At 34.1% G+C, this 18,695-nt stretch overlaps 2 protein-coding genes and 1 non-coding gene across 3 annotated transcripts; 1 reads left to right on the top strand and 2 right to left on the bottom strand.

Annotated features, from left to right (window-relative positions):
• Nucleotides 1-1,842: 1,842 nt before the first annotated feature.
• Nucleotides 1,843-5,833, bottom strand: LOC147565934 (triacylglycerol lipase OBL1-like). The gene is made up of 5 exons (XM_086652393.1): nucleotides 5,186-5,833; nucleotides 3,607-3,800; nucleotides 3,469-3,502; nucleotides 2,519-3,132; nucleotides 1,843-2,268 (listed from the first exon to the last, which is right to left on the bottom strand). Exons 1-5 carry the CDS (start codon nucleotides 5,505-5,507, stop codon nucleotides 1,978-1,980), a joined length of 1,455 nt encoding a protein of 484 aa, XP_086508519.1. The 5' UTR covers nucleotides 5,508-5,833; the 3' UTR covers nucleotides 1,843-1,977.
• Nucleotides 5,834-12,829: 6,996 nt separating this feature from the next.
• Nucleotides 12,830-12,902, top strand: TRNAR-UCU (transfer RNA arginine (anticodon UCU)). Its single transcript has one exon. It is a non-coding gene; the product is annotated as a tRNA-Arg (tRNA).
• A 305-nt stretch (nucleotides 12,903-13,207) lies between these two features.
• Nucleotides 13,208-16,893, bottom strand: LOC147565932 (S-adenosyl-L-methionine-dependent methyltransferases superfamily protein). The gene is made up of 8 exons (XM_086652394.1): nucleotides 16,479-16,893; nucleotides 15,960-16,027; nucleotides 15,296-15,443; nucleotides 15,110-15,190; nucleotides 14,497-14,583; nucleotides 14,171-14,256; nucleotides 13,860-13,980; nucleotides 13,208-13,429 (listed from the first exon to the last, which is right to left on the bottom strand). Exons 1-8 carry the CDS (start codon nucleotides 16,767-16,769, stop codon nucleotides 13,352-13,354), a joined length of 960 nt encoding a protein of 319 aa, XP_086508520.1. The 5' UTR covers nucleotides 16,770-16,893; the 3' UTR covers nucleotides 13,208-13,351.
• Nucleotides 16,894-18,695: the final 1,802 nt, after the last annotated feature.

The following is an 18,695-nucleotide window of genomic DNA, read 5'->3' as shown; positions in this document are numbered from 1 at the left end:
ACACATGATAAACGAGAAGAAAATAAAGAAAGACACGAGTCAAGGTGAAAATCTCCCTATTCCGATGAGGCGCGAGACTAAAATAGTCAAATAATATAAGCCTTTAAGTGTTGTCGACCTCCCTGTAACAGAATGCAGGAGTCCCTTTAACAGAATACAATAGGTGTCCTCTCAGCCGAACTTGACCTCCCCTTAACAACAGAGTTGTCTTCTTCCTTTCAATAACAATCCACCATGAAAGCTTTAACCTAAGCTTTCTCTCTCTAGGAAACCAACACCAAATGACAAGGCAACACAAGGGAAATTATCAAGTGAGTATCTCAAGCATAAACTCTAAACTTTCCGGCCAAATATTGGCCGGAATAACATCAACCAAATCCGACCAAGAGAAGAAGCCCTAGATCCGGTCAAGCTACTGCCGGCTGGTTCCCGAGCTTGCTCTCGAAGGGTAGCGAGCTACTGTTGCCTACCTGAGATGATCCATAAGTCCCTAGCTGCTGTCCGCCGAGAAGGAAGGTCGGAGTTGCTGCAATTCTCGAGCTGCTCTCGAGCTTGCTGTCCGAGCAGCTTCGCGGTCCCTCTTCTTCTCGTGTCGGCCGAGCTATGGCCGGCCTAGTGTGCTGGCCGGCCTAGCTTTAGCCGACAACTTCCTCTTTCCTCTTTCCCCGAAGAACCCTCAGTCTTTGATGGAGAAGATGAATCATTTCTAAACCCTAGCTTTTTTTAATGTGGAAGATCCTCTCTCAAGTCTGATTCCCTCCTTTTTGTTCACACACTAAGACTAAAAACCATTGACTTGTTTTTGGACCATTGACTTGGTCTTGGGGTGCTTATAAAGTCTTCTTTGCCTTCTTCTTTAGACTTGGGCTTTGGTTTGGGCCTATTTCTCATTTAGAAACCGAAAGGGGTGCCTTCAAATTTGTCTCTACATCATATAATTTCCAGAATAGACAAAAACATCCTTCGAATTCTTTCTTCCATTATTTCTCCGTCCGAACTCCGATTCGACTTCCGTCTTCGCCATCGGACTCACCATAGACTCCACTTGCCATCTAACCTCTGATTTTCACAAAATTACTAAAATACTCCTGGTGTTCTTTCCTTCCGGTCTCTTCCACATGAGAAGAAAATGTGATATATGCTCCGTTTTATTCCGAATCTAACGTCAAACTCCAAATAAGTTTCTTAACAAGAAAAAAACATAAAGAATTAGAAATAAAACCCGAAACGAACTGACTCATCGTAGTTAAGCGATCCAAATGTGACATTTTAACGCCACATCATCATTCCGATTTATCTTGTAGTGGCTAACGAGTTCAAATAATGTACGTATTAATGAGTGTAATTATTATTGTGTTCGTCTCTTGTATTCACCGTATTAATATCAATTCTGTTCCGAGACTTCGACTTCATATGGTTTATCTTTTATTTCTGTTAAAAACCACCATGGACCTAAGAAGGTGTGAGAATAGTCCCACATGGGAGAATGGGTAACTAGCAATCAAGAATATAAAGTATAGGTCCTCTCCACTCATTGTCAATTGTTTTTGAGTTGGATGACCACAAACTTAACATGGTATCAGAGCTAGGCCCACACGTGATAGGCTTAAAAGCCACACGTGCTCCACGTCACCCGTAAAGAAAAAAACACACGTGTTAGGCTCAAAGAACGCCACACGTGAGGGGGCGTGTGAGAATAGTCCCACGTGGGAGAAAGGTAACTAGCAACCAAAAATATAAAGTATAGGTCCTCTCCACTCATTGCCAATTGGTTTTGAGTTGGATGACCACAAACATAACATAAGGGTACTTTATTAGTGACGGAAGAAATAAAACCACAACTGAAAAGTAGAATACGGGTTTTATTAACTTCATATAACTCAAATACCAACAATATTAGAATAGATGAAATGCAGAAGACACACTACACAATACTAGACCTAAACATGACTTCCATTAGTAAGGAATTAAGATATCTTATTGAGATTTAAGACCTTCATGAGTTTGGTCTTGAAGAAGGAATGGTGCATGAAGTGGAGATCCCAATCTGGTGAGATTAACATAATCTTGAGGACCATGAGCTGATAGTCCTGGAATTACTAACCCAATTGCCCTATACAATCTCAAAAACCATCCTTCAGAATAATCAGGCCCCTTCACATATCCTATAAAGAAGCTCCTAATAAACAACTCCCAGGCAGCATTTAAAGACATGGGTATCACTCTAAACAAGTTAAAGTAATTCTTGTTTGGTTCTTCTGCCACAACCTGTTTCAAACAAAATGAAACTTGTTAGCCATTCAATCTTACAGAGAGAGGAAAAATGCTAGAGAAGAAGAAAAATTAGACGCGGGACTGAAATCTTATGTGGTTTGATGTGATTCGTGCTTCCGATGATTCTAATTCCACTAAACCACGAATCACATCAAGCCACATAAGATTTCTGTCCAGAGTCTGCCTAATTTTTCTTGTATCCTGCCATTAGTCGAGAGAGAGAGAGGGAGACAGAGAGACTAACCTTTCCATTGTAAAGACTACCAAAGTAAATGCAGGTACCAAAGTGCTTAAACAAGAGAGTTTTATCATCATAAGGCAACCTAGGAACAATATCATTACAATAAACAAATCTAAAATACTTAATACCATGAGTTCTAAACTCTCCTTCCATGAATTCTCCAAGTTTTTCATCTCCAACTCTTGGTTGCCCAAATGTATAAACTCCTTCTATCTTCTTCAACATCCATTCTTCTTCGTGTAACGCCAGTATTACCGGAAATATAACCGCTAATGCCCCTCCTAAACTATGTCCTGTCAGTACGAGTTTCGCTTTTTCGTTTTTCTTCAGTACTTCTCTTAATTTTTCTCTTATTGCATAATAAGCATATAACTTTTGTTGGGTGTCCTCATTAATCTGCTTAGGCCATCCTTGACCTTTTTGAAGACCTAAAGCTTTCAGGAAACCACCATGAATCTTACCAAGTCTAGGAAAAGTATACCAAGAGATATCTACATCTGTGATCCAATCTCCTGCAACAAAAGGCGTTGTTCCTCTAAATGCTACCACTATCAAATCTGGGTCTGTCATTTTATCTTGGAACATGAAGGCTTGGGTCGATCGTCTTCCTTCATAATCTGCAAAAAATAATGTAATCACGTAAAAAAATTAAGGTGGTGTTTTTTTTTCACTGTCTGAATCTGACTAGTTTAAGTTTGATTCATTTGAATCGAGGTCCTTGATCCTAACAAGTCCTAGTCAAGGGTACAATAGTCATTTCTGACGATGCACTCACTATTCAGAAGAGTCAGACAAAAATAGGCACCTTAAATCTAATGCGAGTCAATTCAAATCTAGAGTAAGATTTCAAATCTGAGTTAGAGACAAAACAAACTCTAGTACCTAAATTTTATTTCCCAATATCATATTATATATCGCTAAAGCCAATTTCATTAACTTTTTAGGTTTATTACCATTCCAGCAATTATAGAACCCTAGAAACTTCATCTGCATAAAATAATAAAAATTGGTCAGCTACCAATAGACATAACATAAACCATAAATTTGATAATCTATCAAAAATATATTCAATAATTTGTGAATATACATACCTTCCAGTTATCTTCGACTGCTGTTTGAATGTAAGCTTCATTCTCATAAGAAATTTTAGCAGCCATTACTGAAAGAGCTGAATTGTATCTTACATTTCCAAATTTTATGTTCTTGTCTAATTCAATTCTTGGGTCTAGTTGTGCAATACTCGATTTAAACGTTGCTGAGTTTCTATCAGGCATTGCCAGCTTTCCTGTCGTCACGGATATCATGATATTAATTTGTTCTGAAATTCTAAAGTTAAAACCCTCTGAAAAGCAATAGTTATAGCCGCACAGAAGTAACCATGATATATATGCGTTGCTAAAAGTACTGCGACATTTATATGTTATTATGTGCGACGATTTTTTATGTTACTATTTGTGGCGATTTTGTATGTTACTATTTACGACGGTTTTGTATGTCACTTTTTCCGACGGTTCACTACCCTAACATTTTGCTGTAAAATCTATCCCGGTGACAATTATTTGCTCCTAAAACTTCGAAATTATTTGGGATACTCTTCAAAGATATATATCTATGAAATATACTTTTTAATTATTAGTGTATTAGCCATTTTTATAATTAAAATTATGCAGTAATTTTCCGAGAAAATGAGCTGAAAAGAAATCATATATATATATATATATATATGTGTGTGTGTGTGTGTGTGTTATTTTTTTTTGTCATGTGACTTGGATCCTATAGTAGTGGGAATTTTTTTAAATAAATGTAGAAATAAAATCAATCTAAAGTCGATCCTGCATAATAAATCGACCCACCTCAATAATTTACTTACATGTGTATATATATAAATATTTCTTCGCACACATGCCATTCGATGTCTATAAGTCAAAAGAATGAATTTCTTCTGTTTTAAATGGGCCGAGAACACTAGGAGTAGGCCTGTATCTCCATGTTTACCTCAAATGTCAAAATATTGTCTCTTAATCTATCATAGGGTCAAAAAAGTCTTGTTTTCTAATAATACCACGCTTTATATATTATCATTTTTTGTTGGTTTCACTGTACTCACTATTACATATTTAAGTTTGGGAGATGCTAGATTGATAAAGGATTTTACAAAAGAAAGTTCTCAGCTGATGTGGCGGTTGTGATATTCATCTCTCAACGGTCTAGATTTGGTCAAACCTATTAATTTACACAGTTGGACATAAATAGATAGTGCTAGATACAACCAAAATATGAAAAGAAATGGTAGTGTACAAAACATGAGTAGCTTAGAAGCATGGTTTGGTCTGTTTGACATAGACCTATGCGAACCCTAGCCCGGGTTGCTAATTTCACTTGTAAACTAGCACGGAGACCGTTGGATCATGGGTCGGGTCAAATAGATCATTTTATAATGCGTAGATATAAAAAATAGGAAAATGTTACGGAATAAGAGAAAATAGATAGACTCTGGGCAAAAACCTAAAGCCAAATTTACACATCATCTGTGCTTCTGTGAATTTGACTTGAACTGCGAATCATGGAAATAACATATAATTTTTGTGCAGTGTCTGCCTAATTTTTCTTGTTACATAGCATTACTCCAAAAATAGTGTAGCAAACAATTGATGATAAAAAAAAACATACCTTGTAAGAGATCAAAGAAAAGCTTAAAGAAATTGGAGCCTGAAATGTTGAGGAAAGTATCGAACAAAAGTCCAATCCAAAACAATGGTTTTGTCAAATGTAGAAGTAGTTTTTGTGCAAGAATTGATATCACTAAAACCCATCTTCTTCTAACTCCTACTACCTTCAACCCTTGTGTGGATTCAACATAATTGTTTGGCTCAACTTCACATGAACACAGTAATTTCAACAGATCAAAGCAACTTCCTTCTTCTGGTTTCAAAAGTAGATAGTCATCACAAAATCCATCTTCCCCACCATGATCACCTCCATTCATTGCCATTGCACTCTAAAACCTAAGATATCTCTAGACTCTAGAGAGAGAAAATCATCTCTACGGAGAGTGATAGGAAGATAGGTTGGTATGAAAAATATTATCTTGACTTTAAAGAGTGGGATAGTCTTAAGTTGAAATGGTGCTTAAGCTTACTTTGATTAATTAATTTAAATAAAAATAGGGGTAGTCTGCCCGACCTTCTGCCTGACACCGGGCTGCTACCAGCTGAGGTGGACGGGCATAAACGAGAGAAACTTTATCAATACTTTTTCTCTCTGGATCATGTTTGTCCACCACAACTCGTCCACCTATCATCAGGCTGAGGATTGGGCAGAGTATTATTTTTGTTTAACCAAATGCTTCGTCGTAGCGATATTTGTTAGTTGTTGATAAATAAAAAAAAGAAGAAAAAAGGTGTCACTTTGTCAATTGAGTTTGATTGTTGGTTGGATGGATTCAAATTGATTAATTAAGTAATTTCAAACATGATTAAATTAATTTATTTGTTTGGTAATATAATGAATCTACATTTGATCAAGATTTAATTAATTTATTATTATTTTTAATAATATGAATGGGTCTTTCCTAATGTATAAAAAAGAAGTATTTCACGTGGGTAGAAAACGAGATTAGCTATTTTAATGAAGAGTTAATTAGCACGACTTGGACATTATTGTCGTCTTTTTTTATTAATTAACCAATTAGACACCTAATCAAAATAGGTCTAGAACAGTAGTTTGGTACGGTTATACTTTTTTCTATTTACCAACAAGACTATAAAAGATGATTGAATGTTTAGGAATGTGAGCATACCAATGCACAAGAGAAAGTTTCTCTTACCTTCATTTAGTATTAAAGAAAGGAATTTTGAGTTTAAGGTCTAAAAATAGGGGGGTAATGAATCATATATCCACTCCTAAATCAATAAATAAAATAAAACTAAAATAAACCGAAAATGTAAAATAAGTCCAAAAATTAACTATTTGGTGTGCCCCATGCATCAATCCTTTAATTATCTCTCATTTTTGTCCTTTCATAAATATTTTTTAACCATTGGTAAACCAAAGGTTTATACTGGTTAAGTTAATAACTCTTTCCATAAATTTTATGAAAGAATATTTATGTTGGATATTTAATACCAATCTTTATTTCCATAAACTCCATAAATGTTTAACCAAATCAGGGGATATTTAACAAAAACGAGTTGGCCTCTCAAAAGTACGAGTTTCTATCTATGTAACTCTATATTCTTTGAATTCAAAAAAGTATATTATTTCTAAATCCGTTGTATTTGATTAAAGTAACCTACCAAATCAATGGATATTTACCTAAAACGAGATGCTCAATCCCAAAAACGAATTTCTCTTTCTGTAACTCTTTGTTCTTTGAACTTCAAGAAAGTATGAAGTTGTGATTTGCGTTTTATCTCTACCTCGATCTAATTAGACATCTACAAATTCGTTTGTGAGGTATGTCCAACTTAAATTGAGTGTTAGAATCTATAAATCTCTATTACTACAATCTTCTTAAAAAAATTATTTATTCTAACAAAAAATTTATATGTAACATTTTTATCACTTTTTGGTAAAAAGTGAATGTTGAAATCTCTATCAATTCAATATTTTTTTTCATAAAAAAGTTTTATAAAGTGAGATTGTGTTTGCTACATTTTCTGTATTCTACTAGCATTTTCTACATTCTATTAGCATCTGTTATGAATTTGTTACAATAGGTTAAAAAACAAATACTATTTTGTTAGCATCTTATTGATTCTAATAACATTTTTTACATTCTATTAGCATCTGTTGAATGTATTTATTACAGTAGGGTAAAATGCAAATACTATTTTTCTAGCATCCTATTGATTCTACTAGCATATTCTACATTCTATCAGTATCTATTGAATGAATTTGTAACAATAGGTTAACAAATATTTTTTAGTAATTAAAATGTATAAGGTGAAATTGTTTTTGTTACATTTTCCGTATTCTACTAGCATTTTATCGATTCTAGTGACATCTATTATGAATTTGTTACAGTAGCTTGTGTATGAGGTATGCTCATTTCCTACCCACTTTGTCAATCTCATTGATCTCACATGTAGTTGCGGTAGGTGGTCGATAGATGGTATCCCTTGTCAACATGCCATGTTGTGCATCAAGAATTATGATGGTGATACGACAAGTTTTTTTGATCATTTTTCCCAAACAAGCGTTCGTCAACACTTATCAATATTATGTCTACCCAATACCAAATTATGATGAGCCAATGAAGTACATCGATGAAACAAGAACACTACCTCCATTAACAAAAAAAAAAAACCGGGAAGACCAAGGACAATAAGAAGAGAGAGCTCAGGAAACATATCCAAAAAAATGAGGGGTTGCGGTCGGTGTAAAAAACCGGCTTATCACAATAGTGCTTCATGCACGACAGCTATATAATAACTAACTTAAATTTTGATTATGAAGGTTTACGTATTCTGCTAGAAACATAAATATTCTACTTATGTCTTTTATATGTTTAGAGAATTTAATCAATGTTACCAGATTATCGAATTTAAACAAGAGGATTTTCCTATTTCCTATTAAACTTTATCAATGGTTACGATATTATCGTAGTTATACTCATATGTATTTGGATCAATGTTTCAGTTGGTATTATGATTTGGCTAGAGTAAGTTACAAAATGTCGAAAAACTGAAAAAATGCTGGTAGTGTTGGAGAAATGTTGTTAACATCTTACTGGTAACTTTATACCCATTAGACCATGCTAGAAAAATTTGTTTGATGTTTCTAGCAATTTAGCAGTTTTCAATACAATCAAAGCAGGTTGGTTTTAGCATGTGTTATATTTCAATCAAAATGTCCAGATTTTTTATATATTTTTGTACGAACTATTTGTTTCCTTAGTTATATATGTCATCAATGGATTCAGCATTAAGTGTTTGAGTTCATCATGACTTTGCCCTACCACATATTATAATTGTATAGTTTCAGTAGTGTCCAAGAAATTTGAGTAACATCTTTATCGTATCTATAAACCTGTTGAACGACATCTAAAATATAATATAATTGTGGTATTATAGAACATTGATAAATAATCCCATAACTTCTCAAGATGTTATTCAAACTTAAAACATAAACATGTTTGTTACGTTTTATCACATAGCCCGTTACAAAATACAATTTAAAGTACTTAAACATTTTGAGTTCACCCATCTTACTTTGCGCTAGTTTTGTCCAATCATCTTTTGGCATCTCGTTAGGAAAATGTTTATAGTTCAATTCGATATAATGTTCTTCCATGTGCAAAATCACATACGACCCACAATCAGGCCTGTCAAAGTTGAAACAACAAACCAATTCAACATTTTTGGGTTGTAACCATTTATGCGTTTCTATAAGAAACTAAAAAATGCTAATCAAACAAGTCATTTTTCTTATGAAATCAGTTTTGAACAGTAACCATTTCAAGGTTCTATGATAAATTTAAAAAATGCTAGACAAAAAAAATGACATTGTTTTTCCAATTTATTTTTTCATTTTTTTCCCATATTACACCACGTAATGTTCTATGGTTGTTAAAAAATCAGGTTTGACAGGTAATCATTGATAAACTTTTATAAGAAACTTAATAATGCTAGACAAAATATTAAGTTTTTATTGAAAGTAACTATATTCTGGATCTAACACTATGCTTGAAAGTCTATAATACAAAACCCTAAATTAGATAGAACCCTAAATTGTCGTTCTAAAATAAAAAAATTAAGCAGAAGATGTAGTAGTAACTACAATTTATAAAGAGATCAAGCTTCATATGTTATTTCTTCAAAGAAATTACACAACAACAGAGACAAGGTAACCATACAAATTTTTTGTTGCATGGAAAAAAGAAACATACTCTTCACTTTGAACTGATTTAGGGTTTTGAAAATAACTTCCATTAAACCACTTCGAAACAACTAAACCCTAGAAATAACTTACTATTTACTGTTGATGATGATGAACGAAACCAACAATGGATTATCCCCCTCTCCTACTCGATGCTCTCTCTCTGTTAGGTTTATTTTAGGCGTGTTTATGATAAGAGTTTCCCTCTCTCTCTCTCTTCGGTTTGATATTTGAGGAAAAGGCAACCGTTTTTTTTTGTTATTTTTTTGAAACAGAAAAGGCTACTTTTTTTAGTTATACTAAACGAAAAAGGCAAATTTTTCCGGGGAAAGAAAGTTTATTTTTTAAGAAATAATTTAATGAATCTCTATATATTATACTCCCTCCGTCCCAAATTAAGAGTCATGTATTCCTTTTTGGTCTGTCCCAAATTAAGAGTCCCATTTCTTTTTATATCATATAAAATCTCTACCTTTTCCAAGTATACCCTTGTATTGGATTTTAGAGTTATCATTAGCTAATTAGAATTTTTCTTAGTTGAATAACACCAAAATCTAACTCATTCCATAATAAAGTATCCCGCTTTCCATAATGGCTTAAAATCAACATTATTTGGGTATGAGATTAATTAAGAAAGAAAACACCAAAACATAAAATACAACCAACATTTGCTACCATAAAACTCGAGGAATGATTAATTTGAATAATTTTGTGCTTATGGAAATTAGTCTTATATAGTGCTACTAATCTATTTTGGAAATCAAGAATTAAAATTTGTCAAAACAACACTTTCGGTAAATTCAATTTTTTGTTCACAATTGAATTCTAATTTGAAAACTCAAATTTAGTTATAATGAAAATAAAAAGCGCCAAATTTCAGAATAGTGAAAATTAATTAATTTTGAATTTTAAGATTATCACGTTTTATTGTGTTTCTAATTTAGTGTTTAATTTTATTTTCAATAGTTGGACACTTATGGTAAGTGAAGTGAGAGAAATAATACCCTACCATAATTCTTAAAATTCCAAAAAAGATATACTACTAAATTAATATGGGTAAAAATGGAAAAGCAAAACTTGTGAAAAAAAATTGACTTTTCAAAGTGGGACTCTTAATTTGGGACGGAGGGAGTAGTATCTTTTATATTGAGTTGTTTTTTTTTTTTACTTAGGATAGGTTAGGCAGTAAACGACAATAAAAGGATAGACATGTAATTTACTTTGAGTGGATTTATTTTCTATTTCAGATTATCTTTGGTCTCTAGACTCGTTGATCATGCGATTTTGGACTTAAATCCCATCCCCCGTTAAAGAAATTCATAATTTTCGATGTTTGGGTCCAATTTTATATCCACCTGAACGTCAACAAATTAATTTAATGTGACAAACAATGTGGCTTCCATATATGTACAATTTTGGGGAGTAGGGTCTTCTACTATTCATAAGTAGTAAAAACCCCAATTTGCTCAAAACATCAAAGCATGTTCGCTAACTTCCCACTATGTCTGTAAGAGCAGCTCCAATGCAACACTTAGACTCTAAATCTTAGAGAGTCAAATAGGATTTTATAGAGTTTCTCTTCAAAATCCATCTCCAATGCAACACTTAACTTCGATCTCTAAAATGAGGTGGCAGTAGTTATTTTACAGATCTTTAAGAGGACACTCTAAATTACAAGTTTTATACTAAAATACAAGTTTTTAGAGTTTCTCTTGAGTGATGCATTGGAGAAGACAATCTAATAAAGTATCTCTAAATAGACAAATAGGGAAGAAACCATTTAGAGATCTATTTTTCACACTTGACACATAAGATTTTTAAAGTTTTTCTTCAGTACTTGCATTGGAGATGCTCTAAGGGCACCTCCAATGTGGAGCTCCCAATTTTGGGAGCCCCTGAATTTTGGGAGCCCCTGAATTTTGGGAGCCCCGGAGCTTTTCTCTATTCCAACGTCGGACTCACAACCGGGGCTCCCAAATCAAATAATATACGTGTGCGAAGTATGTGTGCGAAATTTTGATTTTAAATTTCGACTATGAATTATTAGATTTCGACTATGAATCAAAGTGTGATATTATTCGAGAGAGAAAATTTCAAAAAGATAAACACAAAAAAAATAAAAAATTAGAGAAAAATACTTTAAAAAGAAGTATTTAAAATAATAACAAGATTAAAAAAATCAATTTAAAAAAAATTATAATAAATAAATAAATAAATAAAGTGGGCGGATCCCTTTTTAGGGAATCCACCCCAAATGTGACCGTTGGGAACACCCCAATGGTCACATTAGGGGCTGGGAGCCCCCCAGCCCGGGCTCCCATTTGGGAGCCCAGGAGCATGGGGCTCCCAGCCCCACTGGGAGCCCAGCCCTGGGGCTCATGGGTTGGAGTTAAGGGGCGGGGGGCCCAGCCCCCTCTACATTGGAGATGCTCTAAGGTTTATTTATGGGCTCAATTTGCTAAGAGCATCTCCAATGGGACACTCAATCTCTAACACTTAGAGTGCCACATATTTCTTTTTGGAATTTTTGTTAAAAAACCATCTCCAATTGAACACTTTGTTAGACATTCTAATATGAGGTGGACACATTTATTATAATGTCTAGAGAGAGAAACTCTAAAATGAGAGTGTCTACATGAGACTCTCTAAGAGCATCTCCAATGGGACACTCAATCTCTAACACTTAGAGTGCCACATATGACTCTTTGGAGTTTTTGTTAAAAAATCATCTCCAATGGAACACTTTGTTACACACTCTATCATGAGTTGGACACATTTATTATAGAGTGTCTAGAGAGAGAATCTCTAAAATGAGAGTGTCTACTTGAGACTCTCTAAGTGTTACTTTATTATTTCAACCAATAGAAAACTTTGCTTTTCAACTACTTTTTATCTATTGAATTGAAGAGGGGACATGTGTATTAAGTAAGAGATTTTAGAGATCTCCATTGGAGACCAAACAAATGTAGAGTGTCTCTATATTGACACTAGGAAAGAGAATCTTTATTTGACACTTGACAACTAGACTTTTAGAGTGTTTATTAGAGTGTCCCATTGGAGATGCTCTAAGTGTTACTTTAAAATTCCAACCAATAGAAAACTTTGTTTTTCAACTACTTTTTATCAATTGGATTGAAGAGGGGACATGTGTATTAAGTATAGAGACTTTAGAGATCTTCATTGGAGACCATGTCTCTATATTAATATTTAGGAAAGAGAAACTCCATTGACACTTTACAAATAGGATTTATAGAGTATTTGTTAGTGTCCCATTGGGGATGCTCTAAGAATGGGAGAAAAGAAGTATTCCAATCACATGGTTACAGGAGTTGGATGGGCAACTCCTATAAGCTCCCACTTTTTGGGTGTAGGCCCGTCACTCTGTAGGCGTTTCAATTCTAATTTGAAAGCCAAAAGAACATAATAAGCAGGGGAGCACCCGTGGCCTAATGGATAAGGCGTCTGACTTCTAATCAGGCGATTGTGGGTTCGAGTCCCACCGGGTGTGTCGTAGAACACCTTTTTCTTTTCAATCTTGTACAAGCTCTTCTCTGTTACATGAATTTGTCAGGTAGGAACCTGCTACTTTCTAGTTTCATGCAATGGTCGTCCGCCGTCCTTATTCGACATATTTACAATCATCGGACTCTTCTACCCCGTTTGAATCATCGGATCTCGATCGTACTATGTGGCTGGACAGAATTTAGATAGAGACAATCTTGGTTGAATCTCGACCGGGGTATGTGGCTAGGCAGACTATCACTTGATATATGAGGGTCCAAATACAAAGAAACATTCTCTCAATGTACAAGGTTTCCCACTAGAGATCATGGTTATATTGCAGTTACTCATTATACAATTTCAAGATTTACAACAATTGTGAACTACCAGAACCATGATGTGAGTTCTTTTACATACAGGAGAGAGAAACGATCTTCAGTTCCAGATATGGATGGTTTAAGCTGTTGATATTTTTCTAGAATAAACAATGTACATCGGATCTGAACGCCCTGGATTCGGAGATATATCCATAGCCTGCATACAAAATCATGGGCAAAATGGATTAGTTTAGGGCCTTGATTCAACTCATTTGCTATATCAAAAGAGAGTCGAACGACAAGTAATGGGCAGAAAATCTCAGCCAGTGTGTATAATAGTCGATGGTTGTTATTGTTATAACAGAAACGATATCGGCTGTTATATTATTTTTCACTGAAACATGGTAAGAAAGTTAGCAAAATGGAAAAATGACATTTTAACGTTTACTTTATAACAATAAAACAATTATTTAGCTAAAAAACGGTCACTATAACAGTCAGTACAGAAAAAAGCATTAGGAAAATACAAATAGTAATAGAAGATCGTTATAACGGTTCTCTCAGGGACAGGAAATGTTACACATTTGATATCTTAAAATGAACCACACTACAAAATTCTATAGCGGAAGAATGATATATTGGAGTACCTGAGGAGGTTCAAAACCGCCGGCATAATGAAAATAGGACGCAACAATGAGAGCATGATCAGCATCACCGGTTGATGTCCATATAGATATCGCTTTTGTGAAAAAACAACGATTCGAGAAGCTGATTTCCCAACCATATCAACAAAAACTGAGCATATATTTTACGAAACAATAAAAAGATTTTGGCTGATGAAATTCGCAAATATAACTTTCGGCAAGTAACCTATGTGATTACAAATTTAAGATCATTTGAACCATAGCAACCGTAAAATTCAAAGTGGGACTTTCAAAAAGTAAACGGTTAGTATTACCTCATTATAGCTAAACCTCCTGGCTTAAGAACTCGGGACATCTCTTTGAAGACGTCGATAGGTTTTGTTAAGTAATCAACACTTACCTGTTTGATATAATAAGAGGCAGGATAAGCCCAAAAGTAGAAGTAAACTAAGGAACAAGATCGAGGAGAAAAAGATTGATAACTAGTAATCCAAGACGAGAGGTTTTGAGGAAAAAAAATCAAGTTAAAGGTATTAATAATTATCTACTTGTAGAACTGTTATGTGAAACCAATTTCGAGAAAATATATACATGGAAACTAGAATACGAGAAAAGAGATCGAAATTAAGGAGAAACTTACCACATTAGTTATGACATCAAAAGAGTCATCCCCGAACGGAAGTTTAGGGTTTACATTCAAATCTTGCACGATATATTCTGTTAGTACCTGCAACATAAATGATTTGATTTAGTGATTCAGTGAGAATACTATGACGGTTAATTTTCCTTCAACTTAACCCCTCAAGGCTTCGAGTTTCCAACTCGAGATTCGTAGTAGGTCGTGCCTACTTGGAAACGGCAAGGCCTAGTACAACCTGTCTACGATGCCCGGCCTGCCACGGTCTCGAGGGTGGTGGCTTTAGGGGACATCATATCGTCAAGCTGTGCCATGTTAAGTCCAAAAGTGGACACGACCAACCACAGACCCGGCACCTCGTGTAACTGCCCATAAGATGCAACCGGTTTAGACTTTAGAGTCCTGAAGAAGGACAAGGAATCTGCCATGGAGCTCGGCCTCGAGACCTTGTCCACCACATAAAAGACCCTTTGCAGATATGTTGATTCCCTTTAGAACGAGTGTTATGAATATTTTCGACAAACAGTTAATCTCGACGTGGAACTATCACTGAAAGCTCAACATTGTTCTTAGAACTTCCAAAACTTTTAAACATCTTATGCACCATTAAACATACCGGGTTTCGCTTCAGCTCTTCTTCGTTCATACCCATGCCTACTACTCTATCTTGCTTGTATCCTGCTGGAAAATGGCTCACCTTCATTCACATAAAATATTTTCACTACTAACATCGAAGCAACGAACAATATATAGCAAGTTTAGTTTGAAAGAAGTGAAGACGAAGATAACATAAACTTCTTACCCAACTGCTGCATAAATCTAGTAAGCTTATTCCAGGAGTGTTACTAGGAGGGAAAACCTCTGAGTAGTACTTAGTAAGTGCAGCAATGGCAGGATCGTCGATATGTGTCACAAAGCGAGGAGACTCATAGAATACAGAATCCGATGACCTAAACAAGCCATCTGTTCTATTTTAGAAACTTAGTTATGTTTATCGAGAAAATGGACGATCCTTATAGAAACAACAATAACATCTTGTACTCGTGAAACCCACTTCCGTAAGGTGGTAACATGAGTGTGTCTCCACTGGCAGACCAGGGTTCGCATCTTACTGTTTTAAAAAAGAACATCTCCCAAAATCCAGAGTAAGAGAATTTGAATCTCGTCTCCTATTTTTTCGTGAAACGACACAGTGGTTTTATAGCGAGGAACCGGGGACCATAAACCTTCACGACCAAGAATCAGACTCTGCTCTCGGAAATGAGAGATATACATGTTAGTATGTTACCACCCAACCAAAACCCGTTTTTCAAAAACCCGTCTTTTCCTATTGGAGAAACCAAGCTTGAAAATTAAACCCAAATCTAAGCTTAACCCAACCACAAAACGGACTACTTACTATACACAAGAAGCAAAAATATGGAAGTTATGAGAGAAAAGAAGTATGGAGTTAGGAGTAAATATACTCATCAAATCTCTGGAAATCCTCTGGTTTGAAGGGAAATTCATCTGGCCATTCCACATTCTTCAGTACCTATTCCAATTTGATCCAAAAAACAAAAAAGTTACAATTTTTCTATTTGCATTCATGATTCTAAACTAGAAATTAAGTAAAACCCACAAATAAAAAAAATCCTAAAAAAAAAAGAACCCTAACTCATTTAGCTCCAAATAAATTTACCCTAAAAAATGAAACCAAAAATTGAGAAGAACCCATTACCCAAATCATGATTCTAAACTAGAAATCGAGTAAAACCCTCAAAGGAGAAAAAATAACTCCTAAAATATGTAAATTAAGAACCTTAAACTCATTTCTCCAAAAAAAAATGCCCTAAAAAATAAAAATCTAAAATTGAGAAGTACCCAGTACCCTAATCACACTAACACATGAAATAAACAAAAATTAGTATCAAAACAAAGAAATTAAAGAAAACCCATTACCTTAATCACTTAAAAAGATAAAATAATTGAAGAAAACTCATCACCTCTTCAACAGGGGTGACATTTTTCTGTTTTGCAAATGCGAGAAAATATTTTCCTCCACCTCTACTAGACATATTCATCAACTGACTCAGAGATGGAATTCCTATTCCAAGAATTAAGCGACGACGGAGAATTCTATTTTCTCTTCCTCTGTTTCTTTTTAATTCTGTCGGTAACCGAAAAACAGAAATGGTAGAGAGAGAACAAGAAGAATAAGAAGGAGGAGAGAGATTGGAGAAGAGGTTAGGAGAAAAACAGCGTGGGAGTCCGGATCCAATTCGAAGAAAAGCCATTGAAAGAACAAAAAAAAACGTTATCTTCTCCGATAGTCTTCTAAATTCCAAACGGAGAGAGAGTCTTTTGGTGTAGCGGTTGGACAATCGTGATATCGAGTCTCTTTAGAAGCAGTTTGTCTTCAGGATTTATTCCACCTACTTTAGGTAGAATATAAAGTAAATAATATAATAAATTTGTTGGACTTTAGACCTCTTTCATTATAGTTTAAATTAGATAGTTATCGTCCTTCATGATGTATCAATGGCTTCTAACTTAGATAGATAGTAGTCAATTTCTTTAAAAAAAAACATATTTGATATTCTGGTATGGGAAGTTTTATTAGCGCCCCCATGTCCTCACAATTTTGTTTGTAAATTTTGCTTCGAGGGATGCGTCAATAACAATTTGAAGGAGCATTTTTAAAGTTACTCAATTTGTTTAGACTCTGAACCTCGTATTTTTTGTTTTCTTTTGAGAAATCGACTAGATTAACGTTAGTCGTTACAAGACATTGATACATCATGAAGATGTGATAAGTACATAACCGCCTAAGTTAAACTAAGGGAAACTAATGATGAAAGAGACCTAAAGCCCAATAACATGAAAGAAGTCTGAAGCCCGACAAACTTATTACATCTATATAACAAATTAGCTAGGTTTTGAGTGTCAAGTCATAACTTGGCTTTATAAATCTGAACCATTCAATCTCTTCCCACAAATCTTAGCCATTAATTAGTGGAAGTTTTTTTGAATCAATTAATGGGAAATTAATTAGTGAGAAATTAATCTTGAATCCACGTGAACTTGTTGAAAATAAAAGACACATGTTTAAATAACTACTTTTATAACCGTCCAGACTTCTTCTATGTTTTATGCCCTTACAACAATGGAGTATGTTAACTCTGGAATAAGGGTATAATCGACACTTACCTAAATCATGGGAGCAGAGATCTGTCCATCCCCAAAATATTTCTAAAATAAATAACTGAATACCTCTTTTCTCTCAATTTTTTTTTATAACCACCCACTTCATACCACTATATCCAAAACTACCTAATATTGATCCGCCACCAAGACAACCAACCTTTAGGCATTTCTAAGGAGTATTTAGCGATACCCCCTCATCCCTAATGTCTAATTAGAGATGCCTCCTTGGATATTAAGGATGCCCCCTTTTTTGTACTTAAAAGTACAAAACTACCCTTTTTTTTTGTTTGATATCTTATACCTTTTCGATGTTATGTTTATCAATTTATTTTTCGTTTCTCATAATTTTTTTTCTCTTATCCATCTTTTTTTATTTACCAACAACATTTATCGAAAATTTAAAATTGATAAATCACAACGACCGACATATTGTATTTTATTTTCTTCTCTTTCATATCATTACGACCGACATAACATTCTAATTTTGGTCTTCTCGTGAATTTTTCTATTTATTTTGTAAATTCATGACTAACATAACACTCTAATTTTGTCCGTTCTAAGAATTTTGAAATCTCATTTGCAAGTTCATTGAGTAATTTTATTTTAATTTTTTTTACTTTTTGTTTGATTCATAATCTCAATTTCCATTTGTATTTTTTGAATAATACGAGTTATAATTAATAAAAAGAACAATAAATATCAAGAGGTCTTCTTCAAATGGGTAACGTACATCAATTTTATCGTAAAAGAAAAAAACAAATGGAAAGTTAAGTTTTTTCTTAGAATTTACGATTTTTATTTCGAATTGTTGTGATTTATCAATTTTTAAAATTTTTGAAAATTTTGTTAGTAAATTAAAAAAAGATAGATACGAGAAACAAAAATAAGTTGATAAATATAACATCGAAGAGATATAAGATATCGAAGAAAAAAAAGAAACAATAAGAACAAGGGTGGTTTTGTACTTTTAAGTACAAAAAAGGGGGTATCCCTATTATTATTTATTATCCAATTAA

This window comes from Eschscholzia californica, unplaced genomic scaffold (genome assembly GCF_041429995.1).
Source record: "Eschscholzia californica isolate CP2 unplaced genomic scaffold, dmEscCali1.0.p SCAF_1, whole genome shotgun sequence".
NCBI lineage: Eukaryota > Viridiplantae > Streptophyta > Magnoliopsida > Ranunculales > Papaveraceae > Eschscholzia > Eschscholzia californica.
This window is presented reverse-complemented; position numbering and strand designations above follow the sequence as displayed.